The following is a 19727-nucleotide window of genomic DNA, read 5'->3' on the forward strand; positions in this document are numbered from 1 at the left end:
ATAATTTAGTATTTCAGAGCTAAAGTGTAACATTCAAATCTATTTTATAACATTATGGAAAAAATTTAATTCAATGTCATTTAATTTTCACAACAAAACAGTAACATCTACAAATAAATGTAACAGTTTTAAAAGTTGTTGAAACGTTCAGTTCAATATTGTAACAACTCAAACTCCTTGCATTTAAGCCAATAAATAAAAAATGTTTTAAAAGATATATATGTACATTAGATGTCTGTAAACCTGTATTGCCCCAGTTCCCAATATATCTTTTCATAACTGTAGCAGTTAGTGCTAGGTTTGTTCTAGGTTTGTTCTAGTTTGTTCTGTAATTTTGAAGTTTGTTCTAAAAAAATAAAAAAGTTATTCAATATACAATGTGGCGCTCCAAGTTTACGTAAAGCTGTACTGCCCATATAGAATCCAAACGATTAAAGAAAATCTGAATAAACCACAAGTTAGTGCTAGGTTTGTTCTGCATTTTTGCCAAAGCGTGTAGTTTGTTCTGCATAAACAAAAAAGATATACAAGATATAATGTGGCGCTCCAAATTTACGTAAACTTGTATTGCCCCATATAAAATCCAAACGATTAGAGAAAATCTGAATAAACCACAAGTTAGTGCTAGGTTTGTTCTGCATTTCTGCCAAAGAGTGTAATTTGTTCTGCATAAACAAAAAAGATATACAAGATATAATGTGGCGCTCCAAGTTTACGTAAACCTGTATTGCCCCATATAGAATCGAAACGATTAGAGAAAATCTGAATAAACCACAAGTTAGTGCTAGGTTTGTTCTGCATTTTTGCCAAAGCGTGTAATTTCTTCTGCGTAAACAAAAAAGATATACAAGATATAATGTGACGCTCCAAATTTACGTAAACTTGTATTGCCCCATATAAAATCCAAACGATTAGAGAAAATCTGAATAAACCACAAGTTAGTGCTAGGTTTGTTCTGCATTTCTGCCAAAGAGTGTAATTTGTTCTGCATAAACAAAAAAGATATACAAGATATAATGTGGCGCTCCAAGTTTACGTAAACCTGTATTGCCCCATATAGAATCGAAACGATTAGAGAAAATCTGAATAAACCACAAGTTAGTGCTAGGTTCGTTCTGCATTTTTGCCAAAGCGTGTAATATGTTCTGCATAAACAAAAAAGTTATACAAGATATATAATGTTGCGCTCCAATTTTACGTAAAGCTGTACTAACTGTCCAATTACAGAATTAAAACCATTGAAGCAATTCTGAATATATGTACGTCATTCTACGAATATACGACTGTTTTGGATTATCGAGACAACGAATATTTTACTGTGCAACATAAGAAGTAGGAAAGTAAATGGCTCTAATAATTATTTCAATAAGCAACAATGTAACTTGCAATTTAGTCTCGTTCTTCATATTTTGCACAGTAAAATATTCGTTGTTAAGATAATCCACAACAGTGGTATATTCGTGGAATAGATAAATCTAAGTAGACCATAAGTTAGCGCTGGGTTTGTTCTGCATTTCTGCCAAAGCGTGAAATTTGCGCAAAAAAAGTTACACAAGATATTATGCGTTGTTGCAATTCTACCTAAATGTACTGCCCCATATAAAATCCAAAGAAAAATTTGAATAGACAACTAGTGCTAACTTTGTTATAAAGCTGATTCACAATAATTATAAGAATTGACCATGGGCGCCCGCAGGATTTTTTTTCAGGGGGGGCAAAATAAAAAACTGTTGTATGTAATACTTATATTTTTAAAACGTTAAGAAAACAAAATATTGCAACTTCTTTTAGGAACAAATAACAAAACCACGAAAGCAACTCTTAAAAAATACAAAACAAAATATTATAATAAATGTTATTAATGCTAAAAGGTAATAAAAGTAATACCTAAAAGTAATACAAAATAGCATGCAATTTTATTCTTAACTAAAAACCAGTCTTCTGTTATTTTGACAAAATTCGTCTAGTATTTTAGTGGAAAAATTGGAAATATTTAATAGACGATTTCGATGGATACTCAACAATGCTAGCCCAACAAGTCTATCTTGTCCCATTGTAGCTCTTATCCACGTTTTAATCCTGCGTAAGGTGCTAAAACTCCGTTCAATTGTGCAGGTAGTACACGGCAAAGTAAGTAGAAGAATGCAGCTATCTTTGATAGCAGGAAAAAATTTACAGTGCTGAATAAGATCTTCAATGGTTATGTTCTCAGCTATTTGAGATTGAGATAAATACTCTCTCCAAATATTTAATTCGCTTTCCAAATTCTCAATGTTGTATAGATTTCCTACCTTAATTGCGAAAGATTTAACATCTAAAGATTTTATATTTTTTGGTAAAATATTAAACAAAGAGAAGGCGACTTCATGTTCTTTAGAAAATCTTGTTTTTAAGGCAAGAATCAGATGATCTAAATATGGTATAAATATAGATTTTCTAAAATAATCTTCTGCTGAATCAGATTCATAGTTAGATCTATGAATTTGTCGACCGCAAATTCGTGGTTTTCCCACTTCTATGTTGAGGGTCTCACAGATAGATAATGCATAGGAAAAAATGTCTGCAAAATTTGAATCAACCTCTGAGTGCTGTTTTTCACAAGTCCTGGTAATTAAATTTATGTGGTGATGAACATCTACAAAATTAATTGAAATACCTTGTAGCGTATTTGCAATGGGCTCTAAAATATTTGAATATTTACTTGCCACAACTAGACAAATAACAAACGTAAAGGAATTTAAGGCAGCCCATAACTGAGCTGCTCTTTTTGTAGTAGAAGAGTTCATTAAAATTTGCCCAGTTTTTATATCAAAAAATGTTTTAAATATTATTTTAAAATTTTCAGCAAAAATCCGCAAAGATTTATATTTAGCTGACCAACGAGTTTCACAAAACAAAGGTATATTGGGAATTAGGTTTCTTCTTAGAGTACTCTCTCTAAAAAATACTATTACGTCTTTAACAGTACCTATGGTATTTCGAATTTCAACTATTTTACTAATGTCGTTTATGACTAAATTTAACCTATGGGAGGCACAATGAAAATAGAATGCTTTTTTATACTTATCTTGTACTATCTTCTGAACCCCGTGAATTTCACCAGCCATTGTTGAGCATCCATCATAGCCCTGCCCTACAAGTTTGTCCATGTTTAAACCTGATGTTTCCAAAAACTCCAAAATAGAATAAGCTATGCTATCAGCGTTTAGTTTATCTAATTTCACAAAACCAAGAAACTCTCCTTTCACCGTAAAATTTTCATTTTCTTTGTATACATACCGTATACCAACAGATAACTGTTCATGTCCCGAAATGTCCGCAGTCTCATCAGCCATAACACTAAAATATTTGGAAGAATTTGCTTCTTCGACAATATTTTTTAATATTACATGTCCTGCCAATGAAATTATTTCATTTTGGATCCTGTGAGAAGTGTATTTAGAGTTACTACCTGCGTTCAACAAGTGATTCTCTAAAGTTGTATCACCAGCGTCTATCCTGAATTTTAAGAGATCCAAAAAATTTCCAGAATTTTTGCTGCTTTCTCTTAAAGGCATATCATGAGTTCCACAAAAAACTATTGTTTTTATAATTGGAAGAACTTTTTTTCTATTTTCCGCTACATTTATTTGCTTTCCCTCATCAATCAGAGACAATATATCTAGTTTTTTATTGGACATCACATCAATAAAATTTTTGGAACGGATAATTGAATCTTTATGCCAGGCAGAATTAGAATGGTTCTTGGCCTGCGTGTGGAAATCCCTGTATTTTATAAATCGCCTTGTTATAAATGCGCCTAAGGTACTACCGTGTGTCACAACAGGTGGGAAAACCACACAATACTTACAAAGGGCACCTTTAAGAACTTTGGAATAAACCAACCAGTCATATTGTTGAAGCCATTTGTGTACAAACGGCCGTTTATTTGGATCAACATCTTGCTTAAAATCATAGGTAGGGGACGGCGTATACGGACTTCTTAATATATCGTATTGGTATTTTTGTTTATCTTGAATCGACGAGGAATTTACAAAATTTCCAATGTCTTCTGATTGACCGTCTGGAAATATTCGGGCAATGGTTTCTTGTACATCAGGCTGATCTGCTGTCTCCGCTAAAGTATTTCTATTCGAAGAAGTGCTAGGCTCTGCTTCCTTTACTGCATGTTCATGTTCCCCTTCTTCTTCGCGTGCTATGTCACTACTTGTGCTAGGGATAGGGCTACGAGTTGAAGCCTTATTCTTTTTGGAATCGGTAACTTCCTCGAGGGCGGTTGTTTTTCTTTTAAAGAATGTTCGAATGTCCATTTTTTTCTAAAGAATAAACCAGCAAAACTATAGTCATGCAGTTTAAGGAAAATGTTAATAAATCAAATTACCTGATAAGGATTGTGTTTGTATTAAATGATAGAAACCGGAAACCGCCCGTAAGGCTAACACGATAATAATAAAATAAAATACACTGCGAATCTCAACGCAAAGAAAATAAACAACGGCTGTGAACTCTGAGCGGCTTGACGAAAACAGGTAGAATGGTGGTGCGTGGCCGGATTATCTATCACCATCACCACCACCACCATGTGATTGTGCTTGTGCTACGACGTTGCCGGATGCATTCAAAAGGCGCGTAGGTTCGTAGGTATTCGACGTATTATATTTAATATCTTAGACCATGGTCTAAGTTTAATATAATATTATCTCCATAATTTTGTTTTTGGTTTATATACTTGTATAATATACCTTTTATGTAAACGTAAAGGTATTAACTTTTTAGGTTTGAGTACAGAAAAATATACAAAATAGTAAAATCTCAGGGGGGGGGGCACGGCCCCCCCTGGCCCCTCTCTGCGGGCGCCCATGGAATTGACTTAAGTAGAATTTAAGAGTAACCGGTGATAAAGTCGAAGCGATAAAGGGATTTCAGGTAATAAATAAGTAGTGAAATGGGCCGGCTTAAGAAATTTTATATTTCGTTTGGTACCTATTTACTTAACATTACATATTTATTTTAAATAAATATCTAGATAAATAAGGGAAAAATACAGAAACTGATAGAGTATTAGAATTAATTAATTATTATATTTTTCTGTGTCGATTCTTTATTAAATATATCCAAATTTTGAAAGTAATTAACAATTTTTGTTATGTTATAGTTATTTTCCTAACCTTCCGATGACCAACCTTTTTTTGTTACACCAAAAATGACAATTAACAACAAAATGAAGTTTTTTTATTTTTTATTTATTTTTTTTATGGCATGGACTTTATGTCATTCAGCCAGTCACAACATGATTAAAGTGTCATGTGTAGTGTGTATGCTAAGTAAGTGTCTTGTTACTTTGCAAAGTCGACGTCATTAGCGTAAAGTTACTTGGAATTACACATAATATAATAATATTTTACTAAACGTCAACTTCAGAATATATTTTTTATCCGTAAAATATAGGGAATTTTTTTTATTTCTAAATATAAGGATATCAGCATAATATTAAAGTCAAATAAAAAAATAATGAGTTAAAAATTAAAAATACCTTTAAATTTATTAAAGAAAAACATACGTTGGGGTCGCAAAGTCACAATTTCCCCCGCTTGGTCATCCGAAGGTTCAAGTGCAGATAAAGTCATACTTCTCTGCACGCGATTGCGCGAAGCGGAGTTCGGCAAGCAGTCGAGTGCGGAAAATAGACTCTCCGCAAGAGTTAGGAACAATATTTTTTCTACGAGCGTTTAAAAATGACCAAATCTTAATCAATTAATTGAATTAATTAAATATGAAAATACACAAATTAATTCTTTGACAAGGTTGTCAAAACCAAATTTTCAGTATAATTGGTTAGCATGACGACGATCTTGGTTTCCATGACGACGATTCAAAACCACTGTTATTGTCTACTGATTTAACTTTCGAATATTATGTCAAAATAATTTTATTTCATCGAATTGTCAGTAGTAATTGCACAAGAGCTCTGAAATTATTGAATTTTTCCCGAGTGATACTTTGACAGTTTTAATTTCACGAGCCGAAGGCGAGTGAAATTATGTCAAAGTGTCACGAGAGCAAAAATTCTATATTAATTTCAGAGGTCGAGTGCAATTTGTTACGATTATTTCATGAATAAAACTGTTCAAAACCAAAATTTTATTGTAATTTATTTATGTAAGTACCATTAAACACACAGTTTTTATAAATATTTGACGATTGAAAGTCATCACTTTTATAATTTTTAAAACATTAATTGCCATTAATGTCACTGAATGTATTTTTTCGTAGCAACGAAGGGCATCTGACGTATTATACTTTTTGCACGATTAATCATTTTTGACTGTTTACCGTGACAGATTTTACGTCAGTAGGTGACTTTTACTAGCAACTCGACGGTAAGTAATCCAACTCGACGGTAAGTACTCCAACTCGACGGTAAGTAATTCACTTACCGTCGAGTTAAAAAATATCTTAATTTTAATTAATTTTTTGTAAGAATAAAGAAAACTAACGAATTATTTATTAATATTGAAACTTCTTAGGCCTATAGCCAACATTTTTTCTCTTCAATTAAGCGATCAAAGTTGAAAACTTGGAAATATCAATGCCATCATAAAGAAAAACGGTGTATTTAATCATTGAATATTCTGCCCAGAGGCTTCCAGGAGATTTCAACTGCATATGTCTTTGAACGAAATATGCCAATAGAGTCTTTTCTTCGATTCATAAATTCTTGCCTTCGCACCATTTTTTAAAACTTTGGTAGGTATTTTGATAACAGATTTTGGATTTTTCGGGAATAAATGCGGAACACCCTTCTTCCCAAGCCCGTTCAATTTCTTCAAATTCACTTTTGCTCATATTTTAATTTATAATAATCAAAATTATTGTACTTAAAATTATTGACAACTAAATAAAAACTCATTTCTCCATTGTTGTTATGCACCCTAGTTACTACCTAGCAACCAAAGTATCTATCTTGATAAAATGAATGAAACTAGTCAATATGACGAAAATGTTTAATTTTATAATTTATAATGGTATCAATCGTGCAAAAAACGTTATAAGCATGTGGAACGTTAAGGGTAACCGATCTCAGACAATAATTGGAGTCGTCGCTCCGCTCCTCCTCCAAACAATTGTCTTCGATCGGTATAAAACCCTTACCGTTCTCCATACTTAATATACCATAACGACGGGAGATTATCAAAAATTATCGATTTAATTCAGATTTCTGTAGCTTTCTATTGGTCAGAATCTCCTATGAATGGAATAATCAGTAGTAATTGCACAAGAGCTCTGAAATTATTGAATTTTTCCCGAGTGACACTTTGACAGTTTTAATTTCACGAGCCGAAGGCGAGTGAAATTATGTCAAAGTGTCACGAGAGCAAAAATTCTATATTAATTTCAGAGGTCGAGTGCAATTTGTTGCGATTATTTCATGAATAAAACTGTTCAAAACCAAAATTTTATTGTAATTTATTTATGTAAGTACCATTAAACACACAGTTTTTATAAATATTTGACGATTGAAAGTCATCACTTTTATAATTTTTAAAACACTAATTGTCATTAATGTCACTGAATGTATTTTTTCGTAGCAACGAAGGGCATCTGACGTGATATACTTAACGACGGGAGATTATCAAAAATTATCGATTTAATTCAGATTTCTGTAGCTTTCTATTGGTCAGAATCTCCTATGAATGAAATCATCGCGTTAATTTCATTAAAACATGAACACAATAAGATACATTTGAAATAAATTAGTAAATAATATCTAAATATTAGTTTATTGCATGTATTATAATTATTTTAAGGTAATATTAAAATGTATAAATTCAGTGCGGAAAAATAATGCGGAAAAGTAAAACTTTCTAAATTAAAACGCGTGCGCGAAAGTAGACTTTTTGCAGGCTCGTAGAAAAAATAAATTGCAAGTGAAATAGTAAAACATTGAAATGAAAATTAAAATGAATTAATGTAATAGGTATTATTAGATATTATATTCCATGCAAGGGAAGAAAGTGAATATTACAATAATTTTATAATCAAAAATACGACAATAACCAACAATTATTGACGGAATCACAGTTTGTGACAGGAGTGTTCATTTTATTTCATAGAAAAATATTATACATGGTGGTTTATTGTATTCGCCTCGGTCTCTGTATTACGGGAAACGACTTGATATTTAAAAAAAATTCTTCATAGAAATATACAGGACCATTAACACTACAATCTAAAAATAATGTGAATTATGCAGCATGCTCCAAAAAATAGTAGTATAATCAAAGTTATATTTTTTCTTATGGAATACCCTATATCAGATAACATTTTTAAATTTTCCTTAAAAAATAAGCTATAACTTTATAAGGGTTCTCTATACCTAAGTACAGGGTGTTTTGATTTATTTCGATTTTTATAAAAAAATTTATAAAAATTTTTTAGAAAAAAGTAAATATCTATGAATCTAAGAATCGGTGACCAATTTTTTCTTGGATCTTAATAATATACTATTCAGCGTATTTAAATAGATATTTATTGTAGCAAAATTTTGTACAGGGTGATCCAAATATTATATTGTTCTATTAACAAATTCAAGCTGTAATAACGCATTTATGTTAAATTAAACGCCCTGCATTTTATTAGTTTATCGTATTGAAAATTTACTTAGCTTTCAATCTTTTTTAGGTGTTTCTATACCTGGTGGTATGTACATGGTGGTTAAAATTTTAGATTATTCTATTAACAAATTCAAGCTGTAATAACCTACTTATTTTAATTGAAACACCCTAGGGATTTATAGATTTTTCGTATATCTCAAAATTTAAGACGTTTAGGACATCTTAAATAAAGTTTTCTTCTTAAAATAAACCCAAAAATCCCCGTCTTAAATATTGTACCTTACTTTTGAAACGCTGTGTATATAAAGATTACAGTGGAACCTCGATAAGTCGGATTAATCGGGACCGCGGCCGATCCGGGTTATCGAAAATCCGGGTTAGCCGTAGAATATAGTAAAAATTAATAAGATACGGTATTCTTAGAGATAAGCTCCATTATAATTGCAAAAACATGAAATACATTATGCACAGTACATGTGAATTAGGTACAAATTATACAGGATGTTCCGAAAAGATTGGTCATAAATTATACCACAGATTCTGAGGCCAAAATATGTTGGCTGAACTTAACTTACCCTACTACAAATGTGCACATAAAAAAGTTATAGCACTTTGAAGTTAGAAAATTAAAATAAATTTTTTTCAATATTTCGAAAACTGTTTGAGGTTTTTATTGAAAATTGACGTGTGGCATTATTATGGCAGGAAAATCTTCACAAAAAATTATAGTGAAATTTGTGCACCCCATAAAAATTTTATGGGGGTTTTCTTCCCTTTAACCCCCAACTTTTGTGTATGCTCGTATTAAATTATTGTTAAAGTATTATTAGTTAAACACAGTGTTTTTAAAACTATTTTGCCTCTTAGTACTTTCTGGAAAAGCCAGTTTTATCGAGATATTTTGAATATTTTTCAAATCCACCACCTACTTTATATGACTAAGTACGATTATAGAGACCTGGTAATAATATAAAAAATCTATAATTTACATTTTTATAATATGAAATATACTAAGAGGCAAAAAAGCTTTAAAAACACTGTGTTTAACTAATGATACCGCAATAAAAGTTTAATTGGAACGTACACAAACTTTTGGGGGGTTTAAAGGAACGAAACCCCCATACAATTTTTATATAAACATATTAAAAAAGAAGCCGCATCTCGATAAAAACGGGTTTATAGAGAAAAAAGACTAAGAGGCAAATACGTTTTAAAAATATTGTGTCTAACTATTGGTACCACAATAATAATTTAATTGGAACGTACACGAGAGTTTGGAAGGGGTTTAATGGAACAAAACCCCATAAAATTTTTATGGGGTGCAATAATTTCACTATAATTTTTTGTTAAAATATTCCTGCCATAAGAATGTCACATGCCTATTTTCAATAAAAAATATCTAATAGTTTTCGAAATTATGGAAAAAATTGATTTTTATTTTGTAACTTTAAAGGGCTATAACTTTTTTTATGTGCACATTTGTAGTAAGGTAAGTTAGGTTCAATCAACATCTTTTTGACCTCAGAATCTATGGTATAATTTATGACCAATCTTTTCGGGACACCCTGTATACAGTATTGTTCATTCCTTGGTAAAAATTTCAGTCAGTTTCGGTTGTCAATATTATGTTTTTATTGTTGAAATGTTTGTCTGATGAAAATCGGTATGGGTTAGCCAGACTTCTGGGTTATCGGTGGCCGACTTAACGGGGTTCCACTGTACCTTTTATTTATTTTATTTTAATATTATATTATTTATATAATATTATATATCTTGAGTATCTTATTTATATGGTCGCCTAAGTGCACATTCATAAATTGGAGAATTTCAAAGTGGTTTAAGCCTGGTCGATCAACAACAGACCAGATCTTTGTGCTAAGGCAAATACTGGAAAAACCAATGAATTCAATATCGACACATACCATCTTTTAAGATTGGTTAAGGCTACAGTGCGTAGAGTTGTTTGCAAAGTCGAAATATAGGACGAATAATCACAGGCGTTTGAAACGCATGTTAAGCTGCGACAGAGAGATGTGCTGGCGTGTCTCCTCTTTAACACAGCTCTGGAAAAAACGATCAGACATGCCCGAATAGACAACAGAGGAAATATTTTTAATAAGTCATCCCACATTTTGTCATATGCAGATAACGTGGACTTAGTTGCCCGCACAACACGCAAGCTAGAAGAAATGTACACCACCTTCTCAAATGCCTCAAAAAATATGGGCCTGCAAGTAAACGAAAAGAAAACTAAGATGATGGCATCAACACCCAACAATAGAATCAGAAACATCGGTCACCAATTCACGGTTGATAACTCTACCTTTGAAGTGGTGGACAAATTCACATACTTAGGCTCCTTGATCACCAAGTAGAACATCATGACGGAAGAAATCAAGCTAAGGATAATCCTAGCAAACAAATGCCATTTTGGACTAAGTAGACAAATGAGAAGCAAAAACATAGGCCAAAAAACAAAAATAGCCATATAAAAAACCCTTATACAATCAGTGTTGACATATGGATCGGAGACATGGAATATCTCCAAGACAGATGAAAACCTTATGCATATATTTGAACGAAGGATTCTGAGAGGAATATTCGGTGGCATCTGTGAAAGTGGCATTTGGAGGAGGAGGTAAAACTACGAGGTATACCACAGATATAAACAAAAATTTGGTGGTAAAGACGTAGTATCTCTTATAAGAATAGGAAGACTAAGATGGGCAGGACATCTAGCAAGATCACAGCAGAAAAACCCTCCTAGAAGAATCCTTCCAACCTGTGGGAAATAGAAATAGGGGTAGGCCAAAACTCAGATGGAAGGATGGTGTAGATGAGGATGGGAGAAAATAGGCGCAGCAAACCGGCAACCGTTGGCAATGGATAGGACTGACTGGCGTAATATACTTGGGAAGGTCGAGGCTCTTTCATAGGGCTGTAGCACCATTGATGATGATGATTATTTATTATACAGTAATGAGCGCGATAATAACCGGCAAAATAGCACAAAATATGGAAAACGTGTATTACGTTGTGAGATAAAAAGAAATAAAACTAGTCGAGTTGGGAAATTTAGCGATATTAACCAATAAATTTACATTATATTGATTGTTTCCAATCTTTACACGTATCAGAGGAGTATGTCAACTAAAACTGTCACTGTGACAGTGGTAGTTGCCAAACTCGTCCGATACGTCTAAAGGTGGACAACAATCAGTATATAAATTTATAGGTTAATGTCACTAAATTTTCCAACTCAATTAGTTTCATTTCTTTTTACCTCACACACTTAATATGTTTTCCATCTTTTGTGCTATTTTGCCGGTTATTAGCTCGCTCGTCATTGTATTTATTACATTAGGTAGCTTTTATTTATTTTATTACCTTGTATCTAAAAAATTAAGACGTTTTAAACATAAGTTCATATAAAGTTTTTTCGTAAAATAAACCAAAGAATCCCCTTAAATTTTACTTTTGAAACACCCTGTATATTGACTAACATCTGTTCAAGTGTATATAAATTTGTGAGTATTATTGCTAAAAGTACGCTCAAGATGCGCCTGATCGATATTTCCAAATTCAAATTGCTTCTCCCGTTTTTTGCAAAACTTATTAATTTCCACAATCGGTCCAGTCAATTTGACTAAATAGATCTTAATAATTTTGGGCGCATTTTCTTCGTTGAGACTCAAACTAATAAGAGTTTCTTGAAATTACGCATGAATGATAACACATATTATTATTTGATCTGATGGAAATAATATTATGTACCTACAGTTGACTTGGAAGCCGGTCCTGCCAGCTTAAGTAATTCTGAAAATTATACAACAATAGAGTAAGTAGAAGGTATTTACAAGTGATTATTCAGCTGCTGTTATTAAAATAACTTTTATAATGAACCACTAAATTTCTGGATACAGATACATTTTTCCATAAGCGTTATAATAACAAAATAAAAACTGAAACAATGAGAAATTTCAAATTCAGAAGCAATACATGCATTTTTTCAGCATAAATAAAATTCAGTTTATCAATAACACACAGTATTTGTCAAGGAAGGGAGTCAAGAATTTGTAAAATGCAATAAATGTAACCATATCTAGGTGTTTCGTTTGCGGAAGAGACATTAATTATTGTTGCTACGTTCTCAAGCAATTTTTTTGCTTCCATCCAGGTTTTTGTCTTGAAAATTGTACATTAGTCGAGTTGACCGACATTCCAGCAACAGTTAGGTACCTTAAAAAACAAGACATACCAAGTTAAAGGCATTGTTGAGTTTGTTGCTCCTGAAAACGAAATAACAATTGGACATTATATTTCCCGCTGCCGACGAAATAACAATAAATGGGAAACTTACGATAATCTTAAAACTTCGGTGGGGTCAAACAAGACAAAAAGCAAATCTTTTGTTTTATTCTTGATTATAGACTATTTTTTCTAACAATTTTTCTTCAAATGATCAGTGCTATACGAGCCCCGAACCGTATCGTTTCCGTAAACGTTTGTGGGGCACACAAACTTGGAGCGCAACATTATATCTTGTATAACTTTTTTGTTTATGCAGAACATATTACACGCTTTGGCAAAAATGCAGAACAGACCTAGCACTAACTTGTGGTTTATTCAGATTTTCTCTGATCGTTTGGATTCTATATGGGGCAGGACAACTTTACGTAAACTTGGAGCGCCACATTATATCTTGTATATATTTTTTGTTTATGCAGAACAAATTACATGCTTTGGCAAAAATACAGAACAAACCTAGCACTAACTTGTGGTTTATTCAGATTTTCTCTAATCGTTTGGATTCTATATGGGGCAATACAGGTTAGGTTTACGTAAACTTGGAGCGCCATATTATATCTTGTATATCTTTTTTGTTTATGCAGAACAAATTACACGCTTTGGCAAAAATGCAGAACAAACCTAGCACTAACTTGTGGTTTATTCAGATTTTCTCCAATCGTTTCGATTCTATATGGGCCAATACAGATTAGGTTTACGTACGAACAAATTACATGCTTTGGCAAAAATGCAGAACAAACCTAGCACTAACTTGTGATTTATTCAGATTTTCTCCAATCGTTTCGATTCTATATGAGGCAATACAGGTTAGGTTTACGTAAACTTGGAGCGCCACATTATATCTTGTATATCTTTCTTGTTTATGCAGAACAAATTTCAGGCTTTGGCAAAAATGCAGAACAAACCTAGCACTAACTTGTGGTTTATTCAGATTTTCTCTAATCGTTTCGATTCTATATGGGGCAATACAGGTTTACGTAAACTTGGAGCGCCACATTATATCTTGTATATCTTTTTTGTTTATGCAGAACAAATTACACGCTTTGGCAAAAATACAGAACAAACCTAGCACTAACTTATGGTTTATTCAGATTTTCTCTAATCGTTTCGATTCTATATGGGGCAATACAGGTTTACGTAAACTTGGAGCGCCACATTTTATCTTGTATATCTTTTTTGTTTACGCAGAACAAATTACACGCTTTGGCAAAAATACAGAACAAACCTAGCACTAACTTGTGGTTTATTCATATTTTCTCTAATCGTTTGGATTCTATATAGGCAGTACAGCTTTACGTAAACTTGGAGCGCCACATTGTGTATTGAATAACTTTTTTATTTTTTTAGAACAAACTTCAAAATTACAGGACAAACTAGAACAAACCAGCACTAACTGCTACAGTTATGAAAAGATATATTGGGAACTGGGGCAATACAAGTTTACAGACATGTACATTAATTAGTGCTTTTTAAAATTGTACAAGTAGACCAGTAAGGATCTGAGAGGTGGCATTCGGATTTTTGCAGATAAAGTTAGGTGAGACCTTCAGTAATAATGATTGACTTATGCTTCTTCTCAAATATGCCCGGAACATTAATAAAAAAAATTAAAATATTTAAAAATTTCGAAAAACATCGATTTGTTTCTGCTTTCTTTGCTTATAACTTTAAAACGATTCGTTTTGGAACAAAGTCGTAGAAAAATAAAATAAAGATAATTGAATTTTGTATGATATACGACTAGTAAAAAATGTCTTAAGGTAATACCTTTTCTGCAATATAGCAATAAATACAAAATAAGTCTGTTATTATTCAATATTTTTAACCACTTTGGTGGCACTTAGAACCTTAGCAATTCGCTTAGGAAATTCTTTGTAATATACCGTGTACCAAATTTCATTAAAATCGACCTAATAAATTTTTTTATAATAAATTTGCAATCTAAATGTTTTTAAAAAAGTTAAAAATTTTTAAAATCTTTCTGAACAAAAAGTAGACCATTTAGAAGTTGGCTAATTTTTTTACATATAAAGAGGTGCTTTACCTATCTAATACACTTTACAGAATTAAAATCGGATTATTTAAGGGGATACAATTTTTTGGCTTATAAGCAAATAGCTTTGTTTAATAATAAAAAAATTAATTTTTAGCAATGCAAATAATTAGTCCTGTCGCCAGGGGGGGTACAACGGCCTCGTTAATTCAGATGGACTTACTCAAGTTTTTTTTTTGTATTTTGACCCGTAGAACACGAATTTTTTGGGTAACAGTTGATCCGGATGTCGATAAGATTGTTATAGACCAAGAACTTGAGGAATCAAATAACAGCGATTTTTGGCAAAACAAAACAATATTTTGTATTTTTTGGGCCATTTTAAGTAAAAAATATTTCTACAAGTTTTTTCGTAGGATGCACAGTTTTCGAGATAAACGCGGTTGAACTTTAAAAAAATCGAAAAATTGCAATTTTTGAACCCGAATAACTTTTGATTAAAAAATAAAATAGCAAGTCTGCTTACCGCATTTGAAAGTTTAAGTCAAATTATATCGGTTTTGGTTATTTGCATTGGTAAAAATTTATTTTTTTATTGTTTAACAAAGCTATAAACACGTAGGGTTTCCCGTGCTTTTACATGCGTTTTAACGCATGTAACGTAGAAATAGTCTTGATTGCACTAGTACCTATTCTACCTACTCGTTCGATTTTAAATGAGAAATCATAGAAACATCACTTACGCACTAGTTGTTTGTAGCTTTGTTTAACAATAACACAATAAATTTTTAGCAATGCAAATAATCAAAACCGACATAATTTGACTTGAACTTTCAAAGGCGCTAAGCAGAATTGCTATTTTATTTTTTAATCAAAAGTTATTCGGGTTTAAAAATTGCAGTTTTTCGATTTTTTGAAAGTTCAACCGCGTTTATCTCGAAAACTGTGCATCCTACTAAAAAACTTGTAAAAATATTTTTTGCTTAAAATGACCCAAAAAATACAAAATATTGTTTTGTTTTGCCAAAAATCGCTGTTATTTGATTCCTCAAGTTCTTGGTCTATAACAATCTTATCGACATCCGGATCAACTGTTACCCAAAAAATTCGTGTTCTACGGGTAAAAATACATAAAAAAAACTTGGGTAAGTCCATCTGAATTAGCGAGGCCGTTGTACCCCCCCCCTGGCGACAGGACTAAATTAAAACAGGTATAATTTGACTTAAACTTTTAAATGCTGCCAGCAGAATTGCCATTTTATTTTTTAATCAAACGTTATTCGCGTTCAAAAGTTGTAATATCTCGATTTTTTTAAAGTTCCACCGCGTTTATCTCGAAAACTATGCATTCTACGAAAAAACTTGTAAGAACATTTTTTGCTTAGAATTACCCAAGAAATATAAAAAAATGTTTTATTTTGCGAAAAATCGATGTTATGTAATTCCTCAAGTTTTTGTCTATAACAATCTTATCGATATCCGGATCAACTGTTACCCAAAAAATTCGTGTTCTACGGGTCAAAATACAAAAAAAAACTTGGGTAAGTCCATCTAAATAAAGGAGCCCGTAGCACCCCCTCCTGGCCACAGCACTAATTTGTTTATAAGCCAAAAAATTGTTTATAACTTTAAAACATTGCTGAGGCTGCTTAAATAATCCGATTTCAATTCTGTAAAGTGCATTAGATAGTTGGAGTACTTCTTTATATGCAAAAATATTTGAAAAATCTTTGCATGTTCTAGTTTTTGTTGTGCAAGATTTTAAAAAAATTTAATTTCTTAAAAAAAGTTTAGATTGCAAAATCATTATGCAAAATCTAGTAAGTCAACTTTAATGAAATTTGGTGTACGGTTTTAGCATATTACAAAAATTTTCTAAGCGAATTAGGAAGGTTCCAAGTGTAACCTAAGTGATAGAAAATCATTGAATAAAGACAGGCTTGTTTTGCCCCCTTATTTTACATTTATTGCTATTTTGAAGAAAGGGTGATAAATTAAGACATTTTTAACCAATCGCGTCTGATAGAAAATTTAATTATATTTGTTTTATTCCTATAGGACTTTGTTCTAAAATGAATAGTTTTTAAGTTATAAGCAAAAAAAGTAGAAAAAAACGAAATTTTTTGAAATTTTTAAATATTTTATTTTTTTTCTTAATGTTCCGGGCATATTTGAGAAGGAGCATAAATCAATTATTATCAACGAATTTATCACCTAATAGTATGGTATTACTAGATCCAAACCCAGACACCCAGAGTGAACGTTATCCTCCAACACCAAATTGTTCTATATTGTCCACATAATGTTCAGAAAAAAGTCACACCATTTTGAGCGTCGGGTTTAGGGGGAGAGGGGGAGAAATCGGTAAATTCGTAATTTTTTAAGTTTTTCGTCAATATTTCTAAAACTATGCGGTTTAGCATGAACAACCTTCTATACAAAAATGTTCTGCATTAAATTTGAAACAAAAAAGGCCATATGCATAATCCTTCTAAAATGAACGATTCCAAAGTTACGGAGGTAGTATAGTATGATTGATCCAAAAAAGGTCTAACCCAGACATTAAAATTAAAAGTTTTCCTCCAACACCAAATTGTTCTATCTGGTCCAGATATTGTTCAGTAAAAAGTTACACCATTTTGAGCGTCCGGTTTGGGGGGCGATAAGGGAGAAATCGGTAAATTAGTAGTTTTCTTTATGTTTTTCGTCAATATTTCTAAAAATATGCTTTAGCGTAAACAATGTTCTATACAAAAATGTTTTACATCAAATTTAAAACAAAACAAGGTCCCATACATAATTGTTATAAAATCAACGATTCCAGAGTTACGGAGGGTGAAAGTGGAGGTTTTCCATACTTTTTATATTTTTTGGGCAATTTATAATATTTTTACTGATTGAAAGAAATGTTCTTTAACAGAATTTGCTATTTCAGTGGCCAATGGTATGTTAGTGATAAGCCCTTGAAGAAACGTCAACCTCACCACCCCAAATTAATCATCAATTGCCCAAAAAATATAAAAAGTATCGAAAACCTCCACATTTCACCGTCCGTAACTCTGGAACCGTTGATTTTATAACAATTATGCATAGGACCATTTTTGTTTTGAATTTTATGTAGAACGTTTTTGTACAGAACATTGTTTATGCTTAAATATAGTTTTAGAAATATTGACGAAAATCATAAAGAAACTACTATTTACCGACTTCTCCCCCATCTCCCCCCCAAACCGGACGCTCAAAATGGTGTAACTTTTTACTGAACAATATGTGGACCATATAGAAAAATTTGGTGTTGGAGGAAAACTTTTACATTGAATGTCTGGGTTAGGCCTTTTTTTGGACCAATTATGATATACTACCTCCGTAACTTTGGAATCGTTCATTTTAGAAGGATTATGTATAGAGCCTTTTTTATTTCAAATTTAATGTAGAACATTCTTGCATAGAAGGTTGTTCATGCTAAACCTCATAGTTTTAGAAATATTGACGAAAACCCTAAAACACTACGAATTTACCGACTTCTTCCCCCTCTCTCCACCAAACACGACGCTCAAAAAGGTGTGATTTTTTTCTGAACATTATATGGACCATATAGAACAATTTGGTGTTGGAGGATAACTTTCACTTTGGATGTCTGGGTTATGTCATATTTTGAATCAATTCTATCATACTACTAACTTTATCCGCAAAAATCTGAATGCCATCTCTCACATCCACCTAAAAACAGATCCTTACTGGTCTAAAGATTAATTTACCTAAACTGACAACTAACTGAAAAGCGAAAATAAACAATAATTTTCGCTGAGGAGTCACTCCTAACGCATGAAAAACTTTAAACCTGTTTTTCTCAAAATGGTTGATTTTGAGATAGTACAGTGTTGCACTGAGGCAGCGATATGTACACAGGAATTGTCCGCACAGAGTCCATAGGGCTTTTCATCGATTGTCATTTGTTTTGAGCTTCTGTCATATTTGTATAATCCGTGTATAATGTATAATATAAATTTACACGGATTATACGAAATATTATGACAGAAGCTCGAAAGAAATGACTGTTGTTAAAAAGCCCTATTAGATAAACGTGTCCACAGGCCGCTAAACAGATTTATGATTCTATATTATAAAACTACAAATCAATCTGGTGGTTTATGACCTTGATTGCTATCTCGATGTATCGGGAGATAAGAGAAGAACGATGAGATATTGGCAGTAACTAGTGTATCGGCAAAAATTAAACATATTACTCAACACAAGTATAATGAAATACACGAATTATTAAAACCTAATATGTACTATACTTACAACATTTTGAAAATACTAAAGTTAGTTTCCACAGTATGTTCTATTCTGCTTCTACATCACCTAATACATACACTATTTTAATTAAACTCATATTTTTAGAAAAGCACCGTTAATATAATATGGTTATCAAGTTTAGATAAAAATTGGATTATTTTGATTCATTGATAACAGTATATCCTCTCTCATGTCAAACACTTTTATTATAATGGTAGTGAGGCTGAAAGGTGTGTAGATATAGCATGTTCAAATCGTGAGGTAAGATGTTCACTTGATAGCAAAATTCTCCGAAACGCGTACAGTGGTGAACAAGGGAAGAAGTATAAGGCAATTACGAAATAAAGAAGAACAAATTGATGTCGTGGGAACATTTCCTTCATAGTCCACCATCTTCATACGCACACTAGCAGAAAAAAAGGCGATGTTACTGGACCATAAACTGATCTTTCTTTAAACAAAAGCTTACAAATTTGACATAACTTGGCTGAGTCAATATTTCACAGTGGATC

The 19727-nt window shown here is 32.1% G+C and overlaps 1 protein-coding gene across 1 annotated transcript in view; it reads right to left on the reverse strand.

The window, feature by feature from the left end:
* Positions 1–19480, reverse strand: part of LOC126888177 (uncharacterized) — a 102380-nt gene extending 82900 nt beyond the window's left edge. Inside the window, exon 1 of the mRNA XM_050656169.1 lies at positions 19222–19480. Within this exon, the coding sequence (XP_050512126.1) occupies positions 19222–19226 (5 nt within the window). The 5' untranslated portion in view covers positions 19227–19480. The remainder of the gene's footprint in view (positions 1–19221) is intronic.
* Positions 19481–19727: the final 247 nt, after the last annotated feature.

Source organism: Diabrotica virgifera, chromosome 7, assembly GCF_917563875.1.
Source record: "Diabrotica virgifera virgifera chromosome 7, PGI_DIABVI_V3a".
In the NCBI taxonomy this organism is placed as follows: Eukaryota; Metazoa; Arthropoda; class Insecta; order Coleoptera; family Chrysomelidae; genus Diabrotica; species Diabrotica virgifera.